Raw genomic sequence first — 22,247 nt, forward strand, 5'->3', positions numbered from 1 at the left:
TTGCAACCAAATCAGGTTTAATTCTTCCTCTGAAGTCAGCCTCAACTTAGCAGTAGCTCACAAACTTAGTTCAGTTCTTTGAATGATCTAAGAACTCAATTCACAGCCTAGAATGAACCCAAACCTTCAGATTCACTTATGAAACACTTCCTGTATACCAGGCCCTGTGCTAAATGGCATCTCATCACATTTAACCTCTCAAACAACTCTAAGTAGGTGTTATTGTCCATCTTTTTCAGATGCAGAGCCTAACCCCTAGAGAGGGCAAAGTTACTGAGCTGGTAGTGATGAGAGAAGCTAAATCAAAGCCTGTCCAACTCCAAAGCCTATGTTTACCTCCTTTTAGCTGTGTCTCTAACCAAGGCTTAAAACTTTGTTGGACAAGTAAAGGTCACTATGCATCAGACTGGCCTTTGGATACAGGAAGACCACCCATTCTATGTAAAATAGTCCACTAGTACCACTCTCTTCCCTTATTCTACTACTTTCTAGCATTTATTTCTGAAATTACATCCATTCACAAAGACTGATGGTGCTGCTATATTCCAGGCACCACAGGTATAACAGTGAACTAGACAGATGACAATATGTGCCCTCACAGAACTGACATTATTTATTTGTTAACTTATTCCTGTCACCATATCAAAATATAATCTACATGAGGGCAGGAACATTACCTGTATCACTTACTGCATATTTCCAGCACCTAGAACAGCCTCTGTTACATGGGTACAATAGACAGCAATGCCTATCAAAGAATTCCACCCATGACATCCTCAGCAAAGGTGTAGAAAACTGGTCAAAACAGCTCACCAAACTGATTTTATTCCCATGCACAGTTCCTTATAGTGCATTGTCTCAGTGCTATACCAAAAATGGCCAAAGCTCTAAATACAATCTCCAAGACACTGAAACAAACAACAGTTAAGAGTTAATTTTCCTCTAAGCAAACAAGCAGTAAAAGAGAGCCACCATACCACAGCAGGCAGTAAATGCATATGAAGAAAAAAGGGTTTTAAAATAGATTTTTATTTGTAAAAATAAAAATAAAGTTAATCTGAATCAGGTTCCTTCTTCTTTCTTCTTGTCCCTTTTGCATAAGTCCCAGATTCTGTTCTTTCTTTGCCATGCTCCGTTTGTTGTGTCATCCACTCTTTTTCTAGCTGTTTCAGCATGTCTGCAGTGAGGAGTCCTTGCTGCACCAATCTGGAAGCAAGGGATTTCTCTCCTGCATCAGGGGCGAGTGGCTCAGCAGCTTTACTCCCTAAAACTTTGCTGCGATTCCTTCTAGCTTGGCTCTTTGATGTTCCTGACAAACGGGACTGGCTCTCTGATAAGCTCTCCAAATTCAGCAGTTTATATGTCTCTGAAATTTTAATCAGTTTGGTGATGTTGTGGACACCATCTTGGATAACGTCATCGAGTTGTTTCTGGAGATCTCGAACAAGGCTGGCATCTGGAAACATATCTATAAACCGGTAGCTGGGGGAAAAAACATTACACTAAAGGAATGGCTCTTATCATAATTGCTAGACTAATCTTAATGACGTAACTGCATCTTGATACTGATTAATTCAAAATATTCTGTTTCTGCAAACTGTGATCAGTGCCTTTGCTCAACCTTTATTTCTGCCCCAATGCACCTGAGGAATATGTCCTGACGGGAACAGATCATTACTTGCATCTTAAGTGATTATGATATGCTCCCCTACTGGGACATGCCCCTTCTTTGAGAATCAATGATCTAGAGCAGTACCTCTCAAGTTGTGATGTACACACAAATTACCTCAGGATCTTGTTAAAATGTAGAATTTGATTAAGTCCGTGGTGGGCCTGAAAGTCTCTATTTTTTTTAAAAATCCCTACCAAGTCTAAATAACCTTTTATTTATTGGGGGCAGGGTGGCGGGAATTAGATTTATTTAGTTAGTTAGTTTTAATGGAAATACTGGGGATTGAACACAGGACCTTGTGCATGCTAGGCAGGGATTCTACCACTGAGCTATAACTACCCCGCCTCTGAAAGTCTCTACTTTTAACGAGATCCCAGGTGATACCAATGCTTTTGGTCCAGGGACCACTATTTGCATAACAAGGATCTAGTGAGTAAACTTTCTCACCTACCTATCTTAACTAGAATTATAAGAACTCCTGAAGTCATTTTTGGAATGGGTATAAACTAGGCTCAACTGCCTTAACGGACAATAAATATAAAATAGAGCACCCTGCAAATATGTGCCTAATTTGAAAGTGCAAAAGACCGTTCATAAAACCTTTGATCTGCCCTCTTACTTGGAAAAACGAGAGCACTTAAAGGAGAAAATTTGGTACCTCAGCCACAGGTAAAGGTCCAAGACATCATGGACAGCTTCAAGATCCATGAGGTCTTTAATATTCTTAGGTGGAAGTAACGGCCATTTAATATACCGGCGTAACCATGAGAAGGTCAGGGGCTCATTCCTGCTGTACTGTCTGGCAAACTGAGAGAAACAGAAGAAAGGGGTTTGGTAAAAGAATCAGAATTCACTTCAGTCTGTGATTAGAAAAGAAAGAACAAAATGTTAACAGTGACTGTATCTCAACAGGCAGGCTGGTTTCTTTCCTTCTTTATACTTTTCTACATTTTCAAGAACATTTAATACTTTTAAAAAGGCACTTAAAAAAAAGAGGATGATTTCCTTCTTTTTCCAAAGAAAAGAGGAGCCATTTATATATAAGTTCTTACACAGTATTTCATATTAAAGAGTACTCTCTCATTGTTTTATTTTGAATAACAAAGTAATATTTGGGGAAAATGCCTCAACTTGAAACAACTCAAAATATCAAAAAGATAAGGGCTCACCTGTAACAATGAAGAACAGACAAAAGGCTGCTTCTTGTTGATAGGGGCTGTGCAGAAAACATACCTCACTCGTAGACTTAACGGAATATGCTGGATCAACTCTGCAGAAAATTTAAAATCATCCATATTGCAGACAAAATACTGCCCATCAACTTGTGAAAAGTCTACAAAAATATCCTGGTGGGGGGAAAATATATTAAATTACTGGACGGCCTAGTTAGGCATGAATAAAGTACTCAAGTCTACAAAAGACAATCACTTTAATCCATCAACAGACTTCCAGAAAGGCCTGCCTAAGTCACTGCCTCCTCAAGCTACTAGCCTTCCCCCATGGCCTTAACCTGAAATACTCAGAAAATTCCTCAGGACAAAAGTCCCAAAAGATTCTGAGAGAAAGCTTTCACTTACAAGATAAACTACATAAACAGCAACTTCACAAAAACAGACTATCCATTCATGTCTATGAGGTTACCCAGTAATTGTTTGACGTAACAACATTTTTAGAAAAGAGATTTAAGAGTTTCTACTTACAATGAGATTAGAAAGTGTTGTGTCAGGGAGATGGTAGGCAAACATTTCAATCTGTTCAGCAGTTGGATGAAGACCAGCTGCCTTTGATTAAAAAAACAAAAACCCATAAGCATTTTTTTTTTGAACAAGTTTCCTTAAGTTATTTTAAGATAAAGTCCTATATTCAGGGTAAGCTCTTGCCAAATGAGTTAAGTGAGAAGAGTTTGAGTAAAATAGAAAAAAAATCATATTTTGCCATTTATTACCAATAGGAAAGTCATCTGATGAGATGACTCACTAAAATGAATCAAGGATTCCTATTGAGTAGTCAATCTTTCACTTACATTTTAGTTATATTTCTAAATCTATGATGATCTGACAGAGTGCCAAAAATAGTTTCCAGGGTCTCAATTCTCTCCATTTGAACAAAAATGAACAAGGAAAATCCGATCACTTTAACCAGGGCAATAAAACTGACATACATATATACAAGAGAAAATGTCCAAACTGAAGATCAGTTATCTCTTTAACTGTATATACTGCAATGTTAAGAACTGCCCACAAGTAAATATAAGCAAGAAAAGAAGTGAGAAAGGGAATGGGATAAAGAATGAGGAAAGGAGGAGAGAGAGATGAATCATGGGATGGAGGAAGAGTATGAACACAAGAAATGAGATACACAAGAGGGAAATGGGGAAGTTCCATTATCAACTGCACTCTTAACAAAAGCTACAGAAATGATTTCAACCGTGGCTTTCCTCCAGGAACTGTTCCTTGCATTATCTCATTTACATATCCCTTTACCTAGGGTCACTAAAAATGAGATAAGCCATGTTAAGTGAATTTTCCAGGCAACTTTAAATTGTACCAGTTAGTTTGCTTAAAATATATATATTTCTGCCTCATTAACTACACTAACCAAAATTTAACCTTGTCCTTACTGGCTCAAAGTTGTATGGCTTGATGCTGTTTTTGCCCCACACTCAAAGGTTTCTTCTCAAGTTTCTGGCAATTTTCAGCCTGCTGACACAGCTGTGTGCCCACCTGAAACAACTGTGTCCCTATCCCACCTACTGCTAGATTATATGAAGAACTAAAGGTAACTCAGGTTTACTAAGCTTGTTATATTATAGTTATACTTCTAAAATCTGAATCTTTCACTTGCATGCCATTCTCTGACCCGGGGGGTCTCTATGACTCTCCAAAGCAATTAGGCAGGGCTTTCTTGACATGATTTTCATCGCATAAAATTTTTTTGCTTATTTGTTTCCAGGTGTCTTGAGGCAAAAGCCTGGAAAGTGGGTCAAGGAAGGAATGACTGTACTCCACAGAGAAGAAGCAAGGAATATGTCACCCCTTACCTTTATAGGATCCACAGGCCTATTCAAAATTTCCCTTAATAAACTGAGGTCTTCTCGATTCATTGTTGTAACCTCTCCTTCTTTAAACTTTGAACTGAATCTACCAGCTCTGCCAGCAATCTGCAAAGCTTGAGAGGTGGTGATTGGTTCTATTTCTCTCTCTCCCTTTTCATTGATACTGGGTTTCATAAGGGAATAAAAAATAATTCTCCTTATGCTCCTGAAATAGAAATAAAAATGATCTCACAGACTGATATCTGAAAAGCCCTCTATCATCCAGTTCATTGCAGAAATGCTCACTCTAATTCTAATCTAGGCCTACTTGCAATATTGCCCACTGTTGACAAAATAAGGTAAAGGGGGTGTGCTGGTAACTCTTTTTCTTCCCTTTCAATAACATTTTTTTAAACAACTGTGTAAATTTGCTAAAAAGCATCAAATTATACACTTTAAATGAGTGAACTCTACAGTATGTAAATTATACCTCAGTAAGGCTACAGAAAATAATTTTACAAATAACACAAAGTGCTCTCAGATGGCTTTTAAATGTTGGCTGCTATTAACAGCTTTGAATAGTTCATCCATAAAGACAAATTTGCCTTCATTCCCCAGAGAGGACTATTTAGGCTTCATACTGTTAGCCCTTAAAGATAATGGCTAACCCCACATGCATAACAGGCACACAATTTGTTGACTGAGACACTGAAAATAAAGTGAGGAAATTTAACAGGTTAGCAGCACTCAAAAGTCCTAGTGTTATGTGATATTTTTACTTTATCCCCTCAACAGGGTAAGCAAGATAAATCTCAGCTCTATACCATAATAATACTCATTCTCCTAAATCAATGTGTTTGGTCATTCTGATAACAATTAGAAGTTTTTTTAATTGCCACCTAACCCACTGAATATCCATGATTATTAAGAACAAATTACTTACAAATTAAGTCCCATGCCAATTGCATCTGTAGCAACAAGGATTTTGCATGGATCATCAGGATCATTAAACTTTTTTGCCTGAGCAAGTTTCGTCCCTAAAATAAAACAGTTTACGTTAAGTAAGTGTTCTCAATCTTTTACTATATCACACTATGTATATCTTGGAATCTCTTACCTCCTACTCTCCATTTTTATGGATAAAACTTACTGTTTCAAACTTATTTCTTTAATATCCTCAAAGAGTCACTTATCCTTTCTTTCTACGCCTTTAAATATCCCCACACATAGCAACATAATCCCCTACCACACTAGCCTTATCATTTCTGAGGACACTTATTAACAGATTTCAGGACTACAACTTTAAGAATATTACCAACTTTACATCTTAATAACATTTCTGTAAGATCATCAGCTCAACATTTAAAATATAGTCTAATAATAGCTACAATCAACAAGAACTATAAATAATTAAAATAATTCTATCCCTATAAGATGAACTAGATAAAATATTTATTTTACATGACCTACAACAAATCATACACCAGGCAACCTAATTCCATATCTTTCACTGTGTTTTCAATACATATTCTCAACATAAATGGAAAAAATAAGAGACTTCACATCCTGTCGTGATGAAAGCCAATAATTACCAGGTGGGAGACTGCCATATATAACAGCTGATTCCAATCCCCGAATTTCAATCTGTCGACTCACAGAATAAATATCATTCTTGCTAAAACAGACAATGCAATCCCCAGGCCGAAGGTTGTCTAAAGATTCTAGTGCATGATCCAGCACAGAAATTGGGGTAAGCCTCTTATAGTTTCGAACCTACAATAAAAAACACGATATTGTGAAGTAATACACCTAACTCAACTTGTGACTAATAATTAAGTGAAAAACTCAAAATCAAGAGTAGCTAAAAATGAACAAGTTCCAACTTTTTAAAGGGAAGATACAGAAAAACATTTATTTTGATATTATGTTACGATCAGTTATCGGTATTTCTGAATTAATAAAATGTTATAGAGGGTTTCATGAATTTTCAAAGCACTTTCCTATATATTTGATTTTCATGGCAACCTGGTTAAGTTCAGAAGGGTTATTGACTGTTATTTCCATTTTATGAAAGAGTAAAATAAGAGCCCAATAAAAGATCAGATCTGATGGGGATTTTTCTGGTTCTAGCCTTCTGTGATTTGCCTAAAAACACAAAACAAATAATAGCAAAGCCAGTATTAGAACCTAGAATTTCTTCCACTACATTCCACCATCTCTCCCTGAAAGCTGAGCACAAAATTAAAGTAGCAGATCAATTTTAAAATATTTCTTCATCTTATTATAGAAGTCTGGTAAAGAAAATGAAAAGTAGGACTAAAAGGAAATCCTACTTTTCAGTCACTTGGTATTCTAGGAATTTGAAAAAGGGATACAAACTATCTCTACCAATTAGGTATGTATCAAAGTCCCCAGTATCTGATGTCTGACACTTTGAAAATCACAAACTTTTGCTGAGTCTCAAACTTCCAACATTCCTGATTTATTTAATTCTAAAGAGATCTGCTCAAATTCCAAAAGGTTTTGTCAAAGAAAGATAAAGAATCTCCTGTCCTTTTGGAGACTTAGGGTGTGATGCCACTCGACCAGAACTTTGGATCATTAGGTTCAACCAACTATGTATGACCTAGTCAAGTTACAAGGAAATAAAGCTTTCTTTTTAGTTAAGCTCTGATTTCGCCACTATCTGGGGCCTAAGAAGCCACTGCCTGGGTACTCTGGGCTATTTGCTATATGCTACCTTGGGAACAAAGCTTATAATCTAGTACCTCCACATCCTCCCCAGTCGTGTACATGAGCTCAGTAACCAGGTCAATAGCAGCAGATTCTCCACACAAATGGATTTCTTCAGCACAGAGTCCTATTAAATGCAAAATCAGGATTTTTAGAATTTTAAAAATATAAAATCATATATGCAACACTTTACATACCAAAAATACTTTGTTCGCTTACCTACTGCTTTACAACTATACCAACTTGTTTTCATAAATATTATCTCTTTGATTCCTGAAAACTAAAACCTTCTTGTGGGCAAAAAGTAGTACCATTTTTCTAAATCTCAGGGCTTTTAAATTCCTTTAGCCAAGGTTTTCGGTCTACTAGAGAGTGAAGTTAGACAGAAGAACAACCTGGCATTATTTTCTGATGGTTAGTCCTAAACATCAGTCCTATACTTTTGTTTTTCAGATTAGGCTCCATGGAATCACTGAGGTGCCTCAGAGGCTGAGGGCTGGTGGATAGAAGAAACTCCAAACTCCTGACCCCTTAGCATATCTACTTTCATCTATCTTATATTACAGGCTTCAGTGTACTCTTTGTTTGAAGAAAGAGTTCAGCTATTTGTTTTAAAATCTGGAAACATCTGCTCTACAACATGCTGATTAAAAATTCACTCCAGTATTAAGTAGGAGAAACATTCATGTCCATGGACCTCAAGAAGTCCACCTTCAGAAGTCTATTCTAAATAAATAAATAAATAAATAAATAGCTACAGCCACAGAGATTTTTACTCCATCATTAATAACAGGGAAAAATGTTCAACTCTGGAACAAATCACAGTTGGTCTCCCATATCCACAGGTTCCACATTCACAGATTCAACCAATTGAGGATTGAAAATACTTTGGCATGAAACATCAAAATGTTAATAGCGGTTGTGTAAATACAGCAAGATTTGGGCACTTTAATTAAATGGTTATGCTAATTCTATAACAGGAAAAATAGACTTTCCATTATTAAAATTATATTTAAAGAATAAAACTCACAGTTAGCTGATGTTTTTGTTTGATTTGTATCAAAAAGAGAGTATATAGCTGGCTCTATTTAGCAATGTCAAGCAGACAAATGCATCTCAATGCAGATGTCACACAGCACAGGTTTTATACCATTAAGACCACCAACCTAGCAGTGCTCTGGTCCAGGCCCATCCTCTGGCTGGATCTTTAATCATTTGAATTTCATCGATCACGGCTACTTCATCTTAAAATAAAAGGTTACCATGAGCAATACAATCTACTTAAGTAGTATTATAAACAAATTACAATACCAAAATTCAAGCTTTCAACACCACCATAATCATCATTATCACTCACTAAGTGCTTCTTTTCTGACAGGCTTTACAATTATAACTCATCTAACCCTCACAACAAACCCATTAAATAAGTACCAGCATTACTTATATTTACATTTTACAGAAGAATAAACTGAGACCCAGAGAAGTTAAGTAACTGGCCCAAGGTTTTGCAGCATGTGCAGTTAGTTAAGTTTAAGATCTAAAAACATGAAATTCAAACCCAGACCATCTCCAATGTTCATAAGCTCAATCACTCTACTGCACTGCCTCTCAAACTGAGTAGGCTCATTTTTTGTACTGACTGCAATTTTAGAGGCAGCCTAAAGAATCTGCCTAATAAGAACGCATCCACACAGCAGGAAAAGAATCCCTTGGGAACAAGGAGTAGACAGCAATAAATGAAGCATTTCAACCTCAGGAACATAGAAGATATCAGAAGCAGAAAGTGGAGTGGAAAGTTTAATTCCCTGAGCTCCAGCTCTGCTCATTCGTAGGGTTTTAAGCTCATGACTACAGTAAAAATGAGTGCCCCATTTTATTTTCTAATGTCAAAATGTTTCCAACCATATTATTTTATTCTTTTTAAGTCATATAAATTATATTTTAGTTTCTTCCCAAAAACACCAAGGAATTGAGAAGAGTACAGTAAAGAAAGAAAAATTTAATATGCCCACAATGACATCTGGAAACAAAAGAAAGCTAATTTTATACTGCAAAGCCGTCAGATTTAAAATTATTTACCATAGCTGGGTGTATACAAACAAGATTACAAAAGAGGAAACAGAAGAGGGAATTTTGATTTATATGTGCTATTTTAATTTTTACAATGTATTACTTTTAGAATAAACTGATTTTTTAAAAACTATCCATTTACTCAGAAAGCTAAGATTATTAAAATTAAAAAAGCAAGCTACCAAATAGTATATAATATATAATCCCTATTTTACTTAATATACACACCCGCCAATACATACGTAAGTATATGCACACACAATACAAATACAAAGTCTGCAAAATACACACCACAGGGTTAACATTTATTGATTATGGATGTGTGAAATTGGGAGATTATATATATTTTTTTCTCTTTGGATTTATTTATATATTTTATACAATGAAGAAATGACTACCTACATAATAAGGAAAAAGCTAATTTTCATTTAAAATATGTTGGAAACTATAGTACTTAAGTAGAAGTTTACTGTGGTGCTATATATAATAGTGAAAAACTTTAAACAACCTAAATATTCTTTAATAGAGGAATGAATAATTTTAGTCATAAGATGGAATACTATATAACAGCTTAAATGAATAAATTTGATATACACGTAAACAAGACTAGACCTAAAAACGTGTTGTGTCGGTGGGGAGGGTACAGCTTAGTGGCAGAGTGCATGACTAGCATGCATAAGGTCCTAGGTTCAATCCCCAGTACCTCCATTAAAACTAAATCTAAAAAAATCTAACTACCTCCCCTCAAAACAAACAAACAAACAAAAATTAAATAAATAAGTAAATAAACAAAAACATGTAGAATAAAAAGCAAGTTGTGGAACAATAATGCAATATAATCATGTAAATGTTTTAAAACATGCAATCTATAGTATTGATAGGCAATATTTATCAGTGATACAAAAAAAAAAAGACAGAAAAGCTATATACTAAATATCTGATAGCAGTTGGATCAAAAGTTGGTGGTGGTGCGGGGGACATATAGCTCAGTGGTAGAGAGCACGCTTAGCATGCATGAGGTCCTGGGTTCAATCCCCAGTATCTCTACTAAAACGAAAAAAAAAAGGAGGGGAGAGGAGACGAATTGGGGAGTGGTACAAAGGAAAATCACACTAAACTTTTCAGTTAAGAAAAAAAAGGGAAAGAAAGTTTAAAAATAAACATGACAGAAAGTTTGGCATTTTTAAGTGGTGGTTAAATAATGGATATCTGCTGTACTATTTTCCCTTCTTTGTCTTAACTTAAAATTTTTTTTCACAATAAAAAACACATTCCACATGTTCATCTATGTTTTAAAATTAAAAAATACTAAATCATAAAGTTTTTAAAATAGTGTATACATACAAGGAGTTGTAACACTGCACATCTCAACAGTACAAGCAACGTGGGCAGCCTGTTTCCCATCTGACTCTACTGTCACACGCTCTTCACCTGTTACCAAGTCACATGGGACACCCTAGGATGACAAAAAGACTGGCATTATTTCCACCTGGAAAACAACAGAAAAAAGAAGTTTGGGGTGTTTAATAGAGTATTCTCTCCATTACATTCCAATTTACTTGTCTAATAGCTGAAACAAAATATTGCCAATCTTTTGAAAAAATTTTTAATGAAAAAAGCCTCTCTCTTACATAAGCTATAAAAATTTGGAAACATTTCAAATCAGCTAAATTCTCAGGTAATAAAAGCATGAGAAACTGTAGCAGTTTCACTTTTTAATTTTGTACTATTTCATTAGTTTCTGTACTATTTATTAAAATGAAATGAATTATGTTCAAAAAATATAATAAAATTTAAGAATATAAAGACTTCCTAGTATATTTCTTTGAGAAGGACCAACATCAATGCTATGGTAGATCTGAGTGATCAATCACCCCAGTCTGCCCAAGACTGAGAGGTTCCCCAGGACAAAGAATATTTGGTGCTAAATCTGGGAAAGTCCAGGCAAACTGGAACAGCTGGTCTACCTAGTAGCCGAAAACAAATTATGAGGAAACACCAGATACACCCAAACTGAGTGACAGTTTACAACACAGCTGACCTGTAGTCTTCCAAAATGTAATGGTTATGAAAGACAAAGAAAGACTGAGGAATTCTCTCAGATTAATGGAAACTAGAGACATGACAATAAAATACAGTGTGAGACTCTAGACAGAATCAGTGGGGAGAGGAGTGGGACGGGAGTGGAGTGGTGGTGTTATTGGACAATTGGCAGAATTTGAATATGGACTATGGGTTAAAATATGGTATTCTATCAATATTAAATGGCTTGCTTTAGATGAATATCGTAAGGTTATGTAAAAGAAAGTCTTTGTTCTGAGGAAATACTTTTAAGTATTTATGAATAAGGAGGCATTATGTATGCAAATTACACAAATTATTCAGAACAAAAAATACAGAATGCAAACTACCTACCAAAACTGGTTAAATCACATTATAAAGTCATAATAAAACAATGAACCAAAACGTGGCCCATTTACTGAAATGATGCATCACACCACAGGGAATTCAGTCCTTTTCAGGTTTGAAAAGGTGGCTTCAGTCTTTATCATTAGTTCTAGCTGATAGCATCAGAAGTCTAATCTAAAAAAGGTAAATTAAACATTCTAACAGATTAGTGATTAACTCTAAGGCGGCAAAGGAGGGGCTCAGAGGGAGTTTCAACTATATCAATAATACTTTATTTCTTAAAAAAGTAAAAAAAAGAAAAACAAGTATGGCAAAATGTTAGAATCTGATGGGAGTTGGGCAGCGGATTCAGATTATTTGTATGTTATTCTCTGTATTTCTCTGTATATGTGAAATATTCTGTAATATTGTATTTTACTCACTCTAATAACACTTTTTTCACATTTTAGTATCTCAGAAATCAGGATACCTCTTAACAAAGGATGGCATGTCAGAATTCAGTTGGGAGCATCATTTTCTTTCTCTGCTTTTTTCGTTGTACATAAAATAATGCTATGTCTTATAAATGATGGCTTCTTAGGTGCAATGCACAAGGCAATTTTTGTTAACAGTAAATTACTACGTGTGCCCCTCCCCTCTGCCCCCTTCACTCTACCCTCCCCCAAATTAACAAGAAAAAGAGCAAATATCTGGTAATATACTAACAGCAGCATTACTCTTTTCGAAGATCTCATGTGCCAGTAATTTTAAAGGGCCACAATACACTCCAGATTTTGCTGACAAGTATTTCTGGATTGCATGGTAAGTCTTTCCACTGTTTGTGGGACCTGAATGGAATATTATCTTCCGCTGCATGGCTCTGGCTTCTGGGTACCTAGAACGTCAGCAGGTAAACAGCTTAATCCCATTAACTTCAAAATCCTGGCAAAGGTATCAAATGAAAAAAATTCCAATGAAATATCCTAACATTCAAAAGATAGTATCTTTGAAAAACTAAATTAAATGATAAGTTTCATATCCACACTAAAATGACTGCTTTCCAAGAATGATATTTACTAACTAGAGGAGAGGAAAACCCAAATGAAATTAATTTCTTAGATATTCTTGCCATTGTACAAATCTCTTTTCCCCCAAGACTCACTTCAGTTTAAACTGCTATCAGCTCTAGAGATACGTTCACATTATTTCCACAGCTCTACACAGCCCTATAAGTAAATACTCCCAGACTTCTGAATTTCAGCATATACAATAGAGTCTTCTGCTTCTGGCCATGATGAATGGTACTGGACTTGCCCTCTCACCATAAACAAGTACAAAACTGGACAAAATATATACAGCAGCTGCTTGGGGACATGGACAACAGGCAGTGCAGGACTACAAGCCCTAAAAGAATAGAAGACTTGAGATGAGCCCTGCTGTACCCCAGCAGGGCACAGGGAGGTAGAAGCCAAGCAAAGTACAATAGTCCCACTGAGCTGAGCAATAGAAATCAAGTTCAAAGCTACTGAAGCAGCTGGAATCTGAAGGCTAGAGTGTGAAAGAGAAGAAAAGGTAGAGCAGAGGGGAAGCCTTAAAGTCTGTGTGGGGGTTCCTTACATTCTTGGCCAAGGGCTGGGCTGAACATGTGCAGGGCCTAGCAGAGGACAGCTCGCTAAGAGTTCGAATGGAAAGTCTCAAAGAGGTGACAAAGTGCTAGAGATGTTGGAGTTCCAGCTACAACGTTGGTGAAGAGAGCTCATTAACAGCCTAGGTATTCAGCTGAGACATCAGAAAGGCCACATCTGAATTGTATGGATAACATTCTAAAGAAAGGGCTATTCTACATCTGCCCTAATAAAACCTAAAACCACATCTGACCAGGATGAAAGTAGGGACACCAGTTAATTGCCTGCCAGATTAACTGCTTATTTTTCTAGGGAAAACAATACAATCTAGACTACTTTATAATCTAGACTACTTATGATTTATCATCCAGCATACAATAAAAATATATAATGATTATTAAATTCCCAAGATTAGAAACTGAAAATTTCAATTCCACAAATAAAGAAACTAACCAGTTAGGTGGTATCCTCAGGTCACTGATTTTACGTAGATCATCCTTACAGTCCAAGACAGGAAATATCTGTTTTGCATGTCTCAAGAAAAATGGAAATAAATCATCCACATGAGCTGGAAAATAAAACACGGTTTTAACATGTGCAATCTAAATGTTACCCATAACTGAACCTAGTGAAAACTTTTTTCTTGGTGAGCTAAGTTAGCTAAGTTAGGGGGACATTGCCAGACTAAAAAGAAAAACCCCAGCATAGGAACTCTATCCTTTCCTGAGATCCTTTGTCTTACGTTTTCCTCCTTATTTCACTAATATTTTCTTGGAAGACAGAAAACTGGCTGTTAACCACCTGGTTCTACTTCTTTAATGCAAAGAAGTAAAGATCAGTATTGATAAAAGTTAATTAAACAAAGAACCTGGAAATATACATTAGAGACAAGGCCTGTGGTTACTGAAGAGAAATACGGGTGCAAGTATTTTGTAAACTAGAGACCACTGCGAGACAAAATATGAAAGTGAATTGATTCCTCAGCAAGAAGTGTCCACACCTTAGTGGCTCTGAGGAGGGTGGGGCTGTGTCCCATTCTGCTTTGTATCCAGGTCCTACCTCAGTACCTGGCCCAGGGCAAACTGCCTATGGGAACAGAACAATGATGTTCTTACATTGTTTTTCTTTTACGTCAAGAGCTTTGTCCAGATATGAGGGAGAAAGAAGCCAGTGGCAGAAACAGATGGAATCTATTATGTATTAATTCTATCTTTTGTGAAGGTTCATTTCACAGCAGCCTATATTACCACACAGTGAAGAGCAGACTGTGACAGACCAAGGCCTCAGTCTCCCTCCTGTCTAAGACATATGCGTGATTTAATAACTAGCTCAGGGAACCACTATAAAAGCAAAAGGACCTAGAAGGCCTCCTATGAAAGCACTGAATTATTTACAGAGGATGTCAACAGGGCCTATTCTAAAGCAAATAAGCCCTAACTAGAGAATAAACATGAAGTATAGGAAGAAATAGAAAGTATGTTCAATAGGATTTTAAGAGGTCTCTAAAACTTGCCTGCACTGAAGCAAATATCATTCAAAATAATGTGAATGTCCACATCCAGGGAATGAGACTGCATGATATAATTTCTAAAGCTTATGAAAGCTTGGTGGAAGAGACGAGCTGTGGGAAACACAAAATCAAAATAGGTAGGGCTTAGTTTTCATCTCATTTCTCATTTAAAAAAAGTACACATACACATCACACCTAACTCATTGAAGTACAGCTGGTTTGTTATGATCTGGGCTAAAACTGAAATCCTAGTACAACACGAAGGAAAGCTGAATACAGAGCTCCTTTGTGATGTGTCTGACTCACCAGTTGCATCTTGCCAATCTCCTGCTCCAACGGAAGCAAAAGTCAGGGGCATCCTCCAGATTACAGCTGTGTACTTACGTCCAGGCCACACAATGTCCCACATGATAATGACAAAAGTGTAATCTAAGCAGTAATAAAATATCTCTAATGGAAATCTTATTAGCCTTACCATCGAGTCCATAATCAGCACCCAGTTTCTGAATTTCCTTCCTCTTGTAAAATTTGTCTAAGATCTTCTTTACTTCATCTGGAAGAAAGATATAAAAATTTAACATATGTTTAACATTTGTTTTCCAGATAGAGAAATGCCCAAAAAGCAAAGGAAATTTGAAGTCCTGACACTCAAGACAGCAGTCTACTAAGTGTTCTAAGAACTTGAAGGTTTTAATTACAAGCTTTTACTGGTTTAATAGTGTCTAGAAAAAGTATAAAAGTAAAATGATGCAATATTCCTATTATATTGCAGAGGAAAAAGCAAGGTGCTACAGGATTAGAATCACCCTACCCTCCATCAGGCCACTTTTAGATAACCATGTTCTGTTTTGTTTACTTAAAGTCATCTGAACATCTAATAGTGAGCAGCTAAAAGATATCTAGAAAAACAACCAATACTGCATGGACCAGATCATTACGCTTTTATGTGAATAACTAAAGGAGCCAGGGATGATCGTTAGCTTCAAGATGACTTTAGGGAGAACAGATTACATGTATTTCATTCTAGATAGCATAACTAAAATTAGTGGGAAGTAAGGGAAACAGATTTCAGTGGAATTCATACAAGAACTTTCTAAAAGTTAGAGCAGGAAAAAGAGGTTGCCTCACAAAAATGCCAGCTCCTTGTCACTGAAAGTACACAAGCAAGACTTAGATAACTGTATTTCAAGAGTGATTGCAGAGAAATTACTGTGCTGTAGTGGAGGTTGAATTAGATGTCTACTGAAATAACATGCCACCATAAAAATTACAGGTGAAAACATTTTAAATTAATCAAGCTGAGACTGTATTAACATCGCATATATTAAAATACTACTGCGTTATTCTGTTGAGATGAACATTTTACTGATCCAGCCATACGCTCTACATCGCTGAAAAGGCAGGCCAAAACTGAGGATATAATCTTTGCCCAGGAGACACAGAAAGGCCAGATGGCCTATGTTTTTACTTCCTGCAAGAGTACCCACTACATTTTCATGCAGTCACAAAACACAAAACTCACTGAAGAAATTAAGACTGAAAGAAGCATCTCACCAGCAAAAATTTATTTCGCAAACTGCAGAAACTTTAAAATCGCTGGTTTTGCCATCAGGTTTGCTCACAACTAAATGTAAGATGCATACATGTATATCTCCCATCACAGGCAGCTATCCTGATGTTTCTGGGTTTTTGTTACTTTGTACCCAGTGGGGCCAACGTTTCTTTACAATAGTAGAAAAATCAGTGACAAATAAAAAAAGCACATGCAACTATCTGGGGAAATTCTGCTGACCTATAAACACAATACAAACTGAAAACATCACATTTATTAGAAAATTAACACATTTTCTATAACTAACACTCCAGCGTTATGCAAGAATCATGATACTTCATTCAATTTAAAATGCCTCAAAAATATGAGGTTGTTCAAGCTATGTGAACAAAACTAGTCAGGAAAGACCACATATTGTATGACACTATTTATATGAAATGTCGAACAGAACTAGAATGTGGATTAGTGTTTGCCATGGGCTGAGCAGAGGGGAATGGGGGCTAGGGGAATGGGAGTCATTGCTACTGGGTATGGGATTTCTTTTAGGGATGATGAAAATCTTCTAAAATTAGATCATGGTGATAGTTACATAACCCTGCAAATATACTATTTAATAACACAACTTAAATGCATGAACTTTATGACATGTAAATTATATTTCATAGCTGTTTTAAAAAATGATTACCCACACACATTAAAGTGAAGTTTCTCTGTTATTTTATCTAAAATTTAAAAGATAACTGCAGTAACATTAACACAACGGAAATATCACTGAAAAAATGTAATCTACTACAGAAGTATATGGAAACATAGTTTTGTTTTTCATAAAAATCAAACTTTAACTGGCCTGACTATGGGTCATAATTACTTCTCATTAAAAAAAATAACAGTTATTAAAGGAAACACTCTACGGATTTCAGCCACAGTAGAAATGACTCAGTCACTGCAACTTTCAACCAGTTAACAGCTTTCTTCCAGCTTCCTACAATGGAAGCTTGGGATTTAATAATAGGTTCTCTTCTAAAATGTAAATGTACCTCACATGAGTCTTTACACAAAAATGACCCACTTTACTCACTCCACTTACTTCCCAATGAAGAAAAAAGTATCTATACTAACGCTCGGGACTGCTTAAAACTTATGATTTACCCATTTTGTTAAAATGTTTTAATTCACTTGTTTCACTATACTCATCAATAATTAACTAGAAGTCCATTTCTCAGTACACCAAAGCTACTTGCTCACTGGAGAAACAGGTACAAAAACTCAACTGCTTTGTAACAGAATCGGAAAGGTCAAAGCCACAGTGGAGACACAGGTGGAGAGAAGTGATCAGAATTGATCAGAACATCTCTAGGGCCCAAAAAGGAAATTCATAATCAATCCTGAAAAGATCAAAGGCTACCTAGTAGTGGCATTTAGTTTCCACTCTTTTAATATTACAACTAGTAGTATTACCACCCTTGGTGTTGAAGTATGAAGATGTACTGGAATACTGTTCTCAAGCTGAACCTTTCGTATCATCCAAAGGGAATTATAAAAAGTGGTAATAGATTTACTGAAACTGTCCCTATTGCAGCAGACAGCTGCATTAGGCCAAAAGCCTCTGACCTTTCTGCATCTCTCTCAGGTGATGGGTATGAGAGCTGACTATTTCCTTCACCCCTAAATGTGCCTGTACCTGATACACCTACATCAAATTATAATGGCTTTGTTAGGCCTCTGCTCTTTCTTAAGTTTCCTCTCGTAACCAACAGCACGATTCTCACCCAGGAAGCTAAATGTGCTCTGGTCAGACAAGTGTCACCTAACAGCCTAAGCAGAAACTGTCTCCATAATCTTGACCCCCTTAGCATTACACCCTAATTCTGTACTTCGTAAGTAATGTACCAGAATGTAACAGTCCAGGTGTTTTGACAAGCAAGCTTCCCCAAAACGCTGATTCCAGTTCACCCTACTAATAGGGAGCTAAAGTAGCTTCAACCCTCTTGTCACAGCTCTATGAGTCCAAGTTCCAATCCCAATCTGCATCTACCCATCTGCCACTACTATAATCTATGAGGAAACTGCCAAAACCTGCCTCAATTAATCCGATACCTTTCCTAGTTGTCACAGCTGCTAATAAAATTCACCATGAATATTATTTATTGTTGCTATCTCCTGTAAACAACCAATGATCAATCAAAACTCAGAAGATCATGGTCTGGAGTCCATGTAGCATCCCACAGGCAGCCAGGGCTCACCTAGCTAACCTCAATGCCTAGATGCTACCTTCCTTCTTCACTACTCCACTTGAGGCTATCCCAAACTTCCCGCTTAGTCAACTTTCCCAGAAAGAGGTGGGCCACTCTGCCATCAAAAGTGGCCACACTTCATTCATTGCTAGAACTTTCAAACACTTAGAAAATCATAATAGTGCCCAAAAGACTTCAAAACACTGCTCTGGTGGAGCTAGCTGATTATGAGTAGAAATACATCTAAGGAATTTCACACTAGCTATTAACAGTCTAAAGAAAGAAAGGCTTAGGAAAAAAAAATTCTTTACTTATACAATAACCTAAAAATACATATTTTGCTAAATCCTCACATCAACTTATATTATATAGGTGGAGTAGATTATTTGGGCTCCTAGAGGAAGCTTTCCCAGCTTCTATACATCCACAGATTCTACTGCAGGGTAATTCCATTTTTCAAATAGCAAATGTTTAGTACAAGTGATAGTTTACATTTGTTCATTCTTTTACACTTTTCAAAGTGCATTACCAAACATGTTATTACTTTTACAATCCAGAGATATAAGCAGAGAAAATATTATTCTCATTTTAGCATTTGGGAAATGGAGAAAAGGTAAGGAAATGGTAAATCAGGCCAGTCACTTAAGTGCTGTATGACTATCACAAATATGTACCATCTTTCTACTTGTAGTCAATTTACCTTCACATGGCTAAATGTGTTACCATCAACCAGGAAATATATATTATATATATAATAACACCTACTGTGTGACTAGAACAGTGCTTGGCACAGAGTCGCACATATTAGATATGCAACAGGTATTTGTCAGGGATAGACTGTCTACCTCATAAGGGTTATTGTGAAAATTAAATGAGTTACATGCTTAAGCAGTACCTGTCTCTAGTAAACACTCAGTATTAGCCATTGCTATTTTGAAAAAAAAAAAAGAAGATGAAGATAGAACCACAGAGATATTCCAGGCAGAGGGAATAGCATGTGTAAAAGGCCTGGAGCACAAGTGCACATTTCATCAACACGGCTGAAACAAGGAGCATGGCATGCAATGAAGCCTCTCCAAGAGGTACTCAGGTCAGATCAGGCAGGGCCTTCAAGAACTGGAGACCCTTTTAAACTGGGGACATTGGAAAAATATTAAACAATTTTTTTGCAGGGAAGCAACAGGATATCTTGCCACTTGCTGATGCTAAGCCATTCCCTTCTGGAGCCCTGGATGATCAGGGTACCTACCACCTTTGGCGAGCACACCCTTATCATGTTCTCCCTTGTAGTACAGCTGGTCATCCATATGTCCTTCCTCCCCACGAGACTGTAAGATTCTGGAGCGAAAGAGATCTGGATCTGAGTCTGGTTCTTCTTGGCAACCACCACACAGCCTAACACAGTCCCTGGTTTGCGTAGGTGCCCAGTCAATGAGAAAAAATCATGAAGGAAGTCCTCCTCTGGCTTTTTATTGCCCCACTCCCTTGGTCCCTTCTTGGGGGCAATAGTTCTGGGCAGCGGGAGAGGAAAAAGAGGGTGCTAAAAAATTAGTTGTCCACCTAACGACTCAAAAAAGGTGAATTGTTCCATCACAAGAGGGTTTAAACCGTTCAGAGGAGAACAGTGAAAGGGAGAAGGCAACTTCTAGGGCAGCAGGTTAAAAGATCAATCAGACACAGTCCCAAGCCTTTAGGGGCTCACAAACCAGCAAGGAAGGCAGATATGACAGGCACGATGACAACGCTCCAGGGGACCTCGGGTCTCCAGGGGAAAGGGGAGCAGCTTCCTCGAGCCTTAGCCCTGCAGACACCACCCCTGCCGCCCTCGCCAGCTCCTGCACTCACTCTTGTCCAGAGGGCGCGTTAGCTCGGCCCCGACGTCGCCATCCGCGCTGGGACCCTGAGGTTTCACAGTCAGCGGCACGAACAAGGACGTGTTCGGGGCTTTGGAGCCTCCTGAGGCAGAGGAAGAGGCGGAGGCAACGGCAGGAAGGCGCCCCAGAGCCCCAGGAAAGGGCCCGGTGTGGGCGCGAAAGGCAGAGCAGACGCCTGCCCGGTGGCCAGCGTGGCGCCCCGCGGGGAGCCGAGCCCACAGCAGGGCACACCGGGGGAAGGACATTGAGGCCGGGGCACGAAAGGAGGCTGGCTGGGGCAGCCTGACTGGAGAAGCCTGGTGACCCGGCGGCAGACAGTGACGCACACCGCCAGCGCCTACTGTCCTCAAAGACCCAGAGCAGGGAGTTGCCCAGAGAAACGCCCGATCAATAAGGAAAAAGTAGTGCCGTAAGATTGCTCATAAAGAGGAAAAGAAGCTAACAGTGAAAATCAGAAAAGATCAATTCTTGTAATTTGTTGTTCTCTTTTTTATTGAGATTGGGGTCAGCTTTCTTTAAAGAAAAGAAAATAATCAGGCATCTTTGGGGATGTTACAGATGAGAGCCAGAGGCCCGCGAGATACGTCACGTGATGCAAACTGGCCCGGCGGGTAAGCGCGTGCTCTGCGGCGAGCAGAGTTCGTCCTTCAGATGGAGAGGCAGCTGCCATTGTGAGCACCGTTGTGGCGTAAGGGCTAGGACCTTTGAAGCGCCTTTCCCAAAAATTGCTTGAATTATTACCTTTCGTTTCCTCATAGAACAGCGTTAGAGAACATAAGTTGGTTCGCTCTTCATGATCGTTGCTAAGGAATTTTGTTCTTCAGGTTCTCGGGGAAACACGTTGTATGACACGTGTATTATACTTGAATATGAGTAGTTTGTGTACATGATCCTAGCAGCTGATATGTCACAACCGCATAGCAAAAATATGTACCTGGGCCAAAGTTTAGTTTCTTTTTCATCAGTTGAATATTGTGTCTTATGAGGTTGAATTCAAGATGTGCTGTTAGATTTTCCACATTTCTCTCGTACTTTTTCTTGGGCTGATGAGAGTTCGAGGAACTATTCATGCCGGAACTATAAGCCAGTTATTACATCATTTCTCGCCTCCCTACCTGTGAACCCTTTGGGTGCTTAGTACAACTACAATCATAGCACTAAAACTATTATAATTGTGTCCCAGAGTAATAGTTCTCAAACTTCAAGGTGCATCAGAATCATTTGGAAAGCTTGTTAAAAGCAAAATTGGTGGGGCCGTACTCCCGGAGTTTCTGATTCACTAGGTCTGACGTGGGGCCTGAGTGTTCGAGTTTCTAACATGTTTCCAAGTGATGTTGACCGTCCTGCTCTGGGTTACAGGTCCTTTAGGGCAGGACCAATGAAATAGCACTAACGGGATACTCAGGAAACACGCTGAATGTATTGTATTGCATAAATACAGAAATAAATGGGGGACAGGGAAAGGAAGTGGAAGATGTCCCTGGTGGTAGGGAATAAAATAAGCGAGTTGTCTTCTTTGCCTTTGCTATTAACAAAACCTGTTTATAAGGATTCA

The 22,247-nt window shown here is 37.7% G+C and overlaps 1 protein-coding gene across 3 annotated transcripts; it reads right to left on the bottom strand.

The window, feature by feature from the left end:
• Window positions 1-1,010: 1,010 nt before the first annotated feature.
• Window positions 1,011-21,002, bottom strand: SUPV3L1 (Suv3 like RNA helicase). 3 transcript variants are annotated; one of them, XM_010992793.3, is made up of 16 exons: window positions 20,664-20,753; window positions 20,068-20,156; window positions 15,508-15,585; window positions 15,036-15,143; window positions 13,976-14,090; window positions 12,624-12,792; window positions 10,854-10,965; window positions 8,606-8,683; window positions 7,475-7,566; window positions 6,299-6,479; window positions 5,650-5,743; window positions 4,713-4,932; window positions 3,373-3,453; window positions 2,842-3,018; window positions 2,331-2,479; window positions 1,011-1,482 (listed from the first exon to the last, which is right to left on the bottom strand). In XM_010992793.3, exons 2-16 carry the CDS (start codon window positions 20,123-20,125, stop codon window positions 1,053-1,055), a joined length of 2,142 nt encoding a protein of 713 aa, XP_010991095.2. In that variant the 5' UTR covers window positions 20,126-20,156; window positions 20,664-20,753; the 3' UTR covers window positions 1,011-1,052. The 3 variants fall into 3 exon arrangements, with proteins under 3 accessions (XP_010991095.2, XP_010991094.2, XP_031317028.1); XM_010992792.3 differs by lacking the exon at window positions 20,068-20,156 and having other exon boundaries at window positions 20,664-21,002; XM_031461168.2 differs by lacking the exons at window positions 12,624-12,792; window positions 15,036-15,143; window positions 15,508-15,585; window positions 20,068-20,156; window positions 20,664-20,753.
• Window positions 21,003-22,247: the final 1,245 nt, after the last annotated feature.

The sequence above is a fragment of the Camelus dromedarius genome, chromosome 8 (genome assembly GCF_036321535.1).
Source record: "Camelus dromedarius isolate mCamDro1 chromosome 8, mCamDro1.pat, whole genome shotgun sequence".
NCBI classification, from domain to species: Eukaryota; Metazoa; Chordata; class Mammalia; order Artiodactyla; family Camelidae; genus Camelus; species Camelus dromedarius.

Coding starts and splice junctions, on each gene's coding strand:
- SUPV3L1 (XM_010992792.3), bottom strand. CDS start 20,937: ATGTCCTTCCCCCGGTGTGCCCTGCTGTGGGCTCGGCTCCCCGCGGGG. Junction 15,586..20,663: donor AACGCGCCCTCTGGACAAGA/GTGAGTGCAGGA, acceptor TCTTTCTTCCAG/ATGAAGTAAAGAAGATCTTA. Junction 7,567..8,605: donor CTGGACCAGAGCACTGCTAG/GTTGGTGGTCTT, acceptor TGCATTTAATAG/GACTCTGTGCTGAAGAAATC.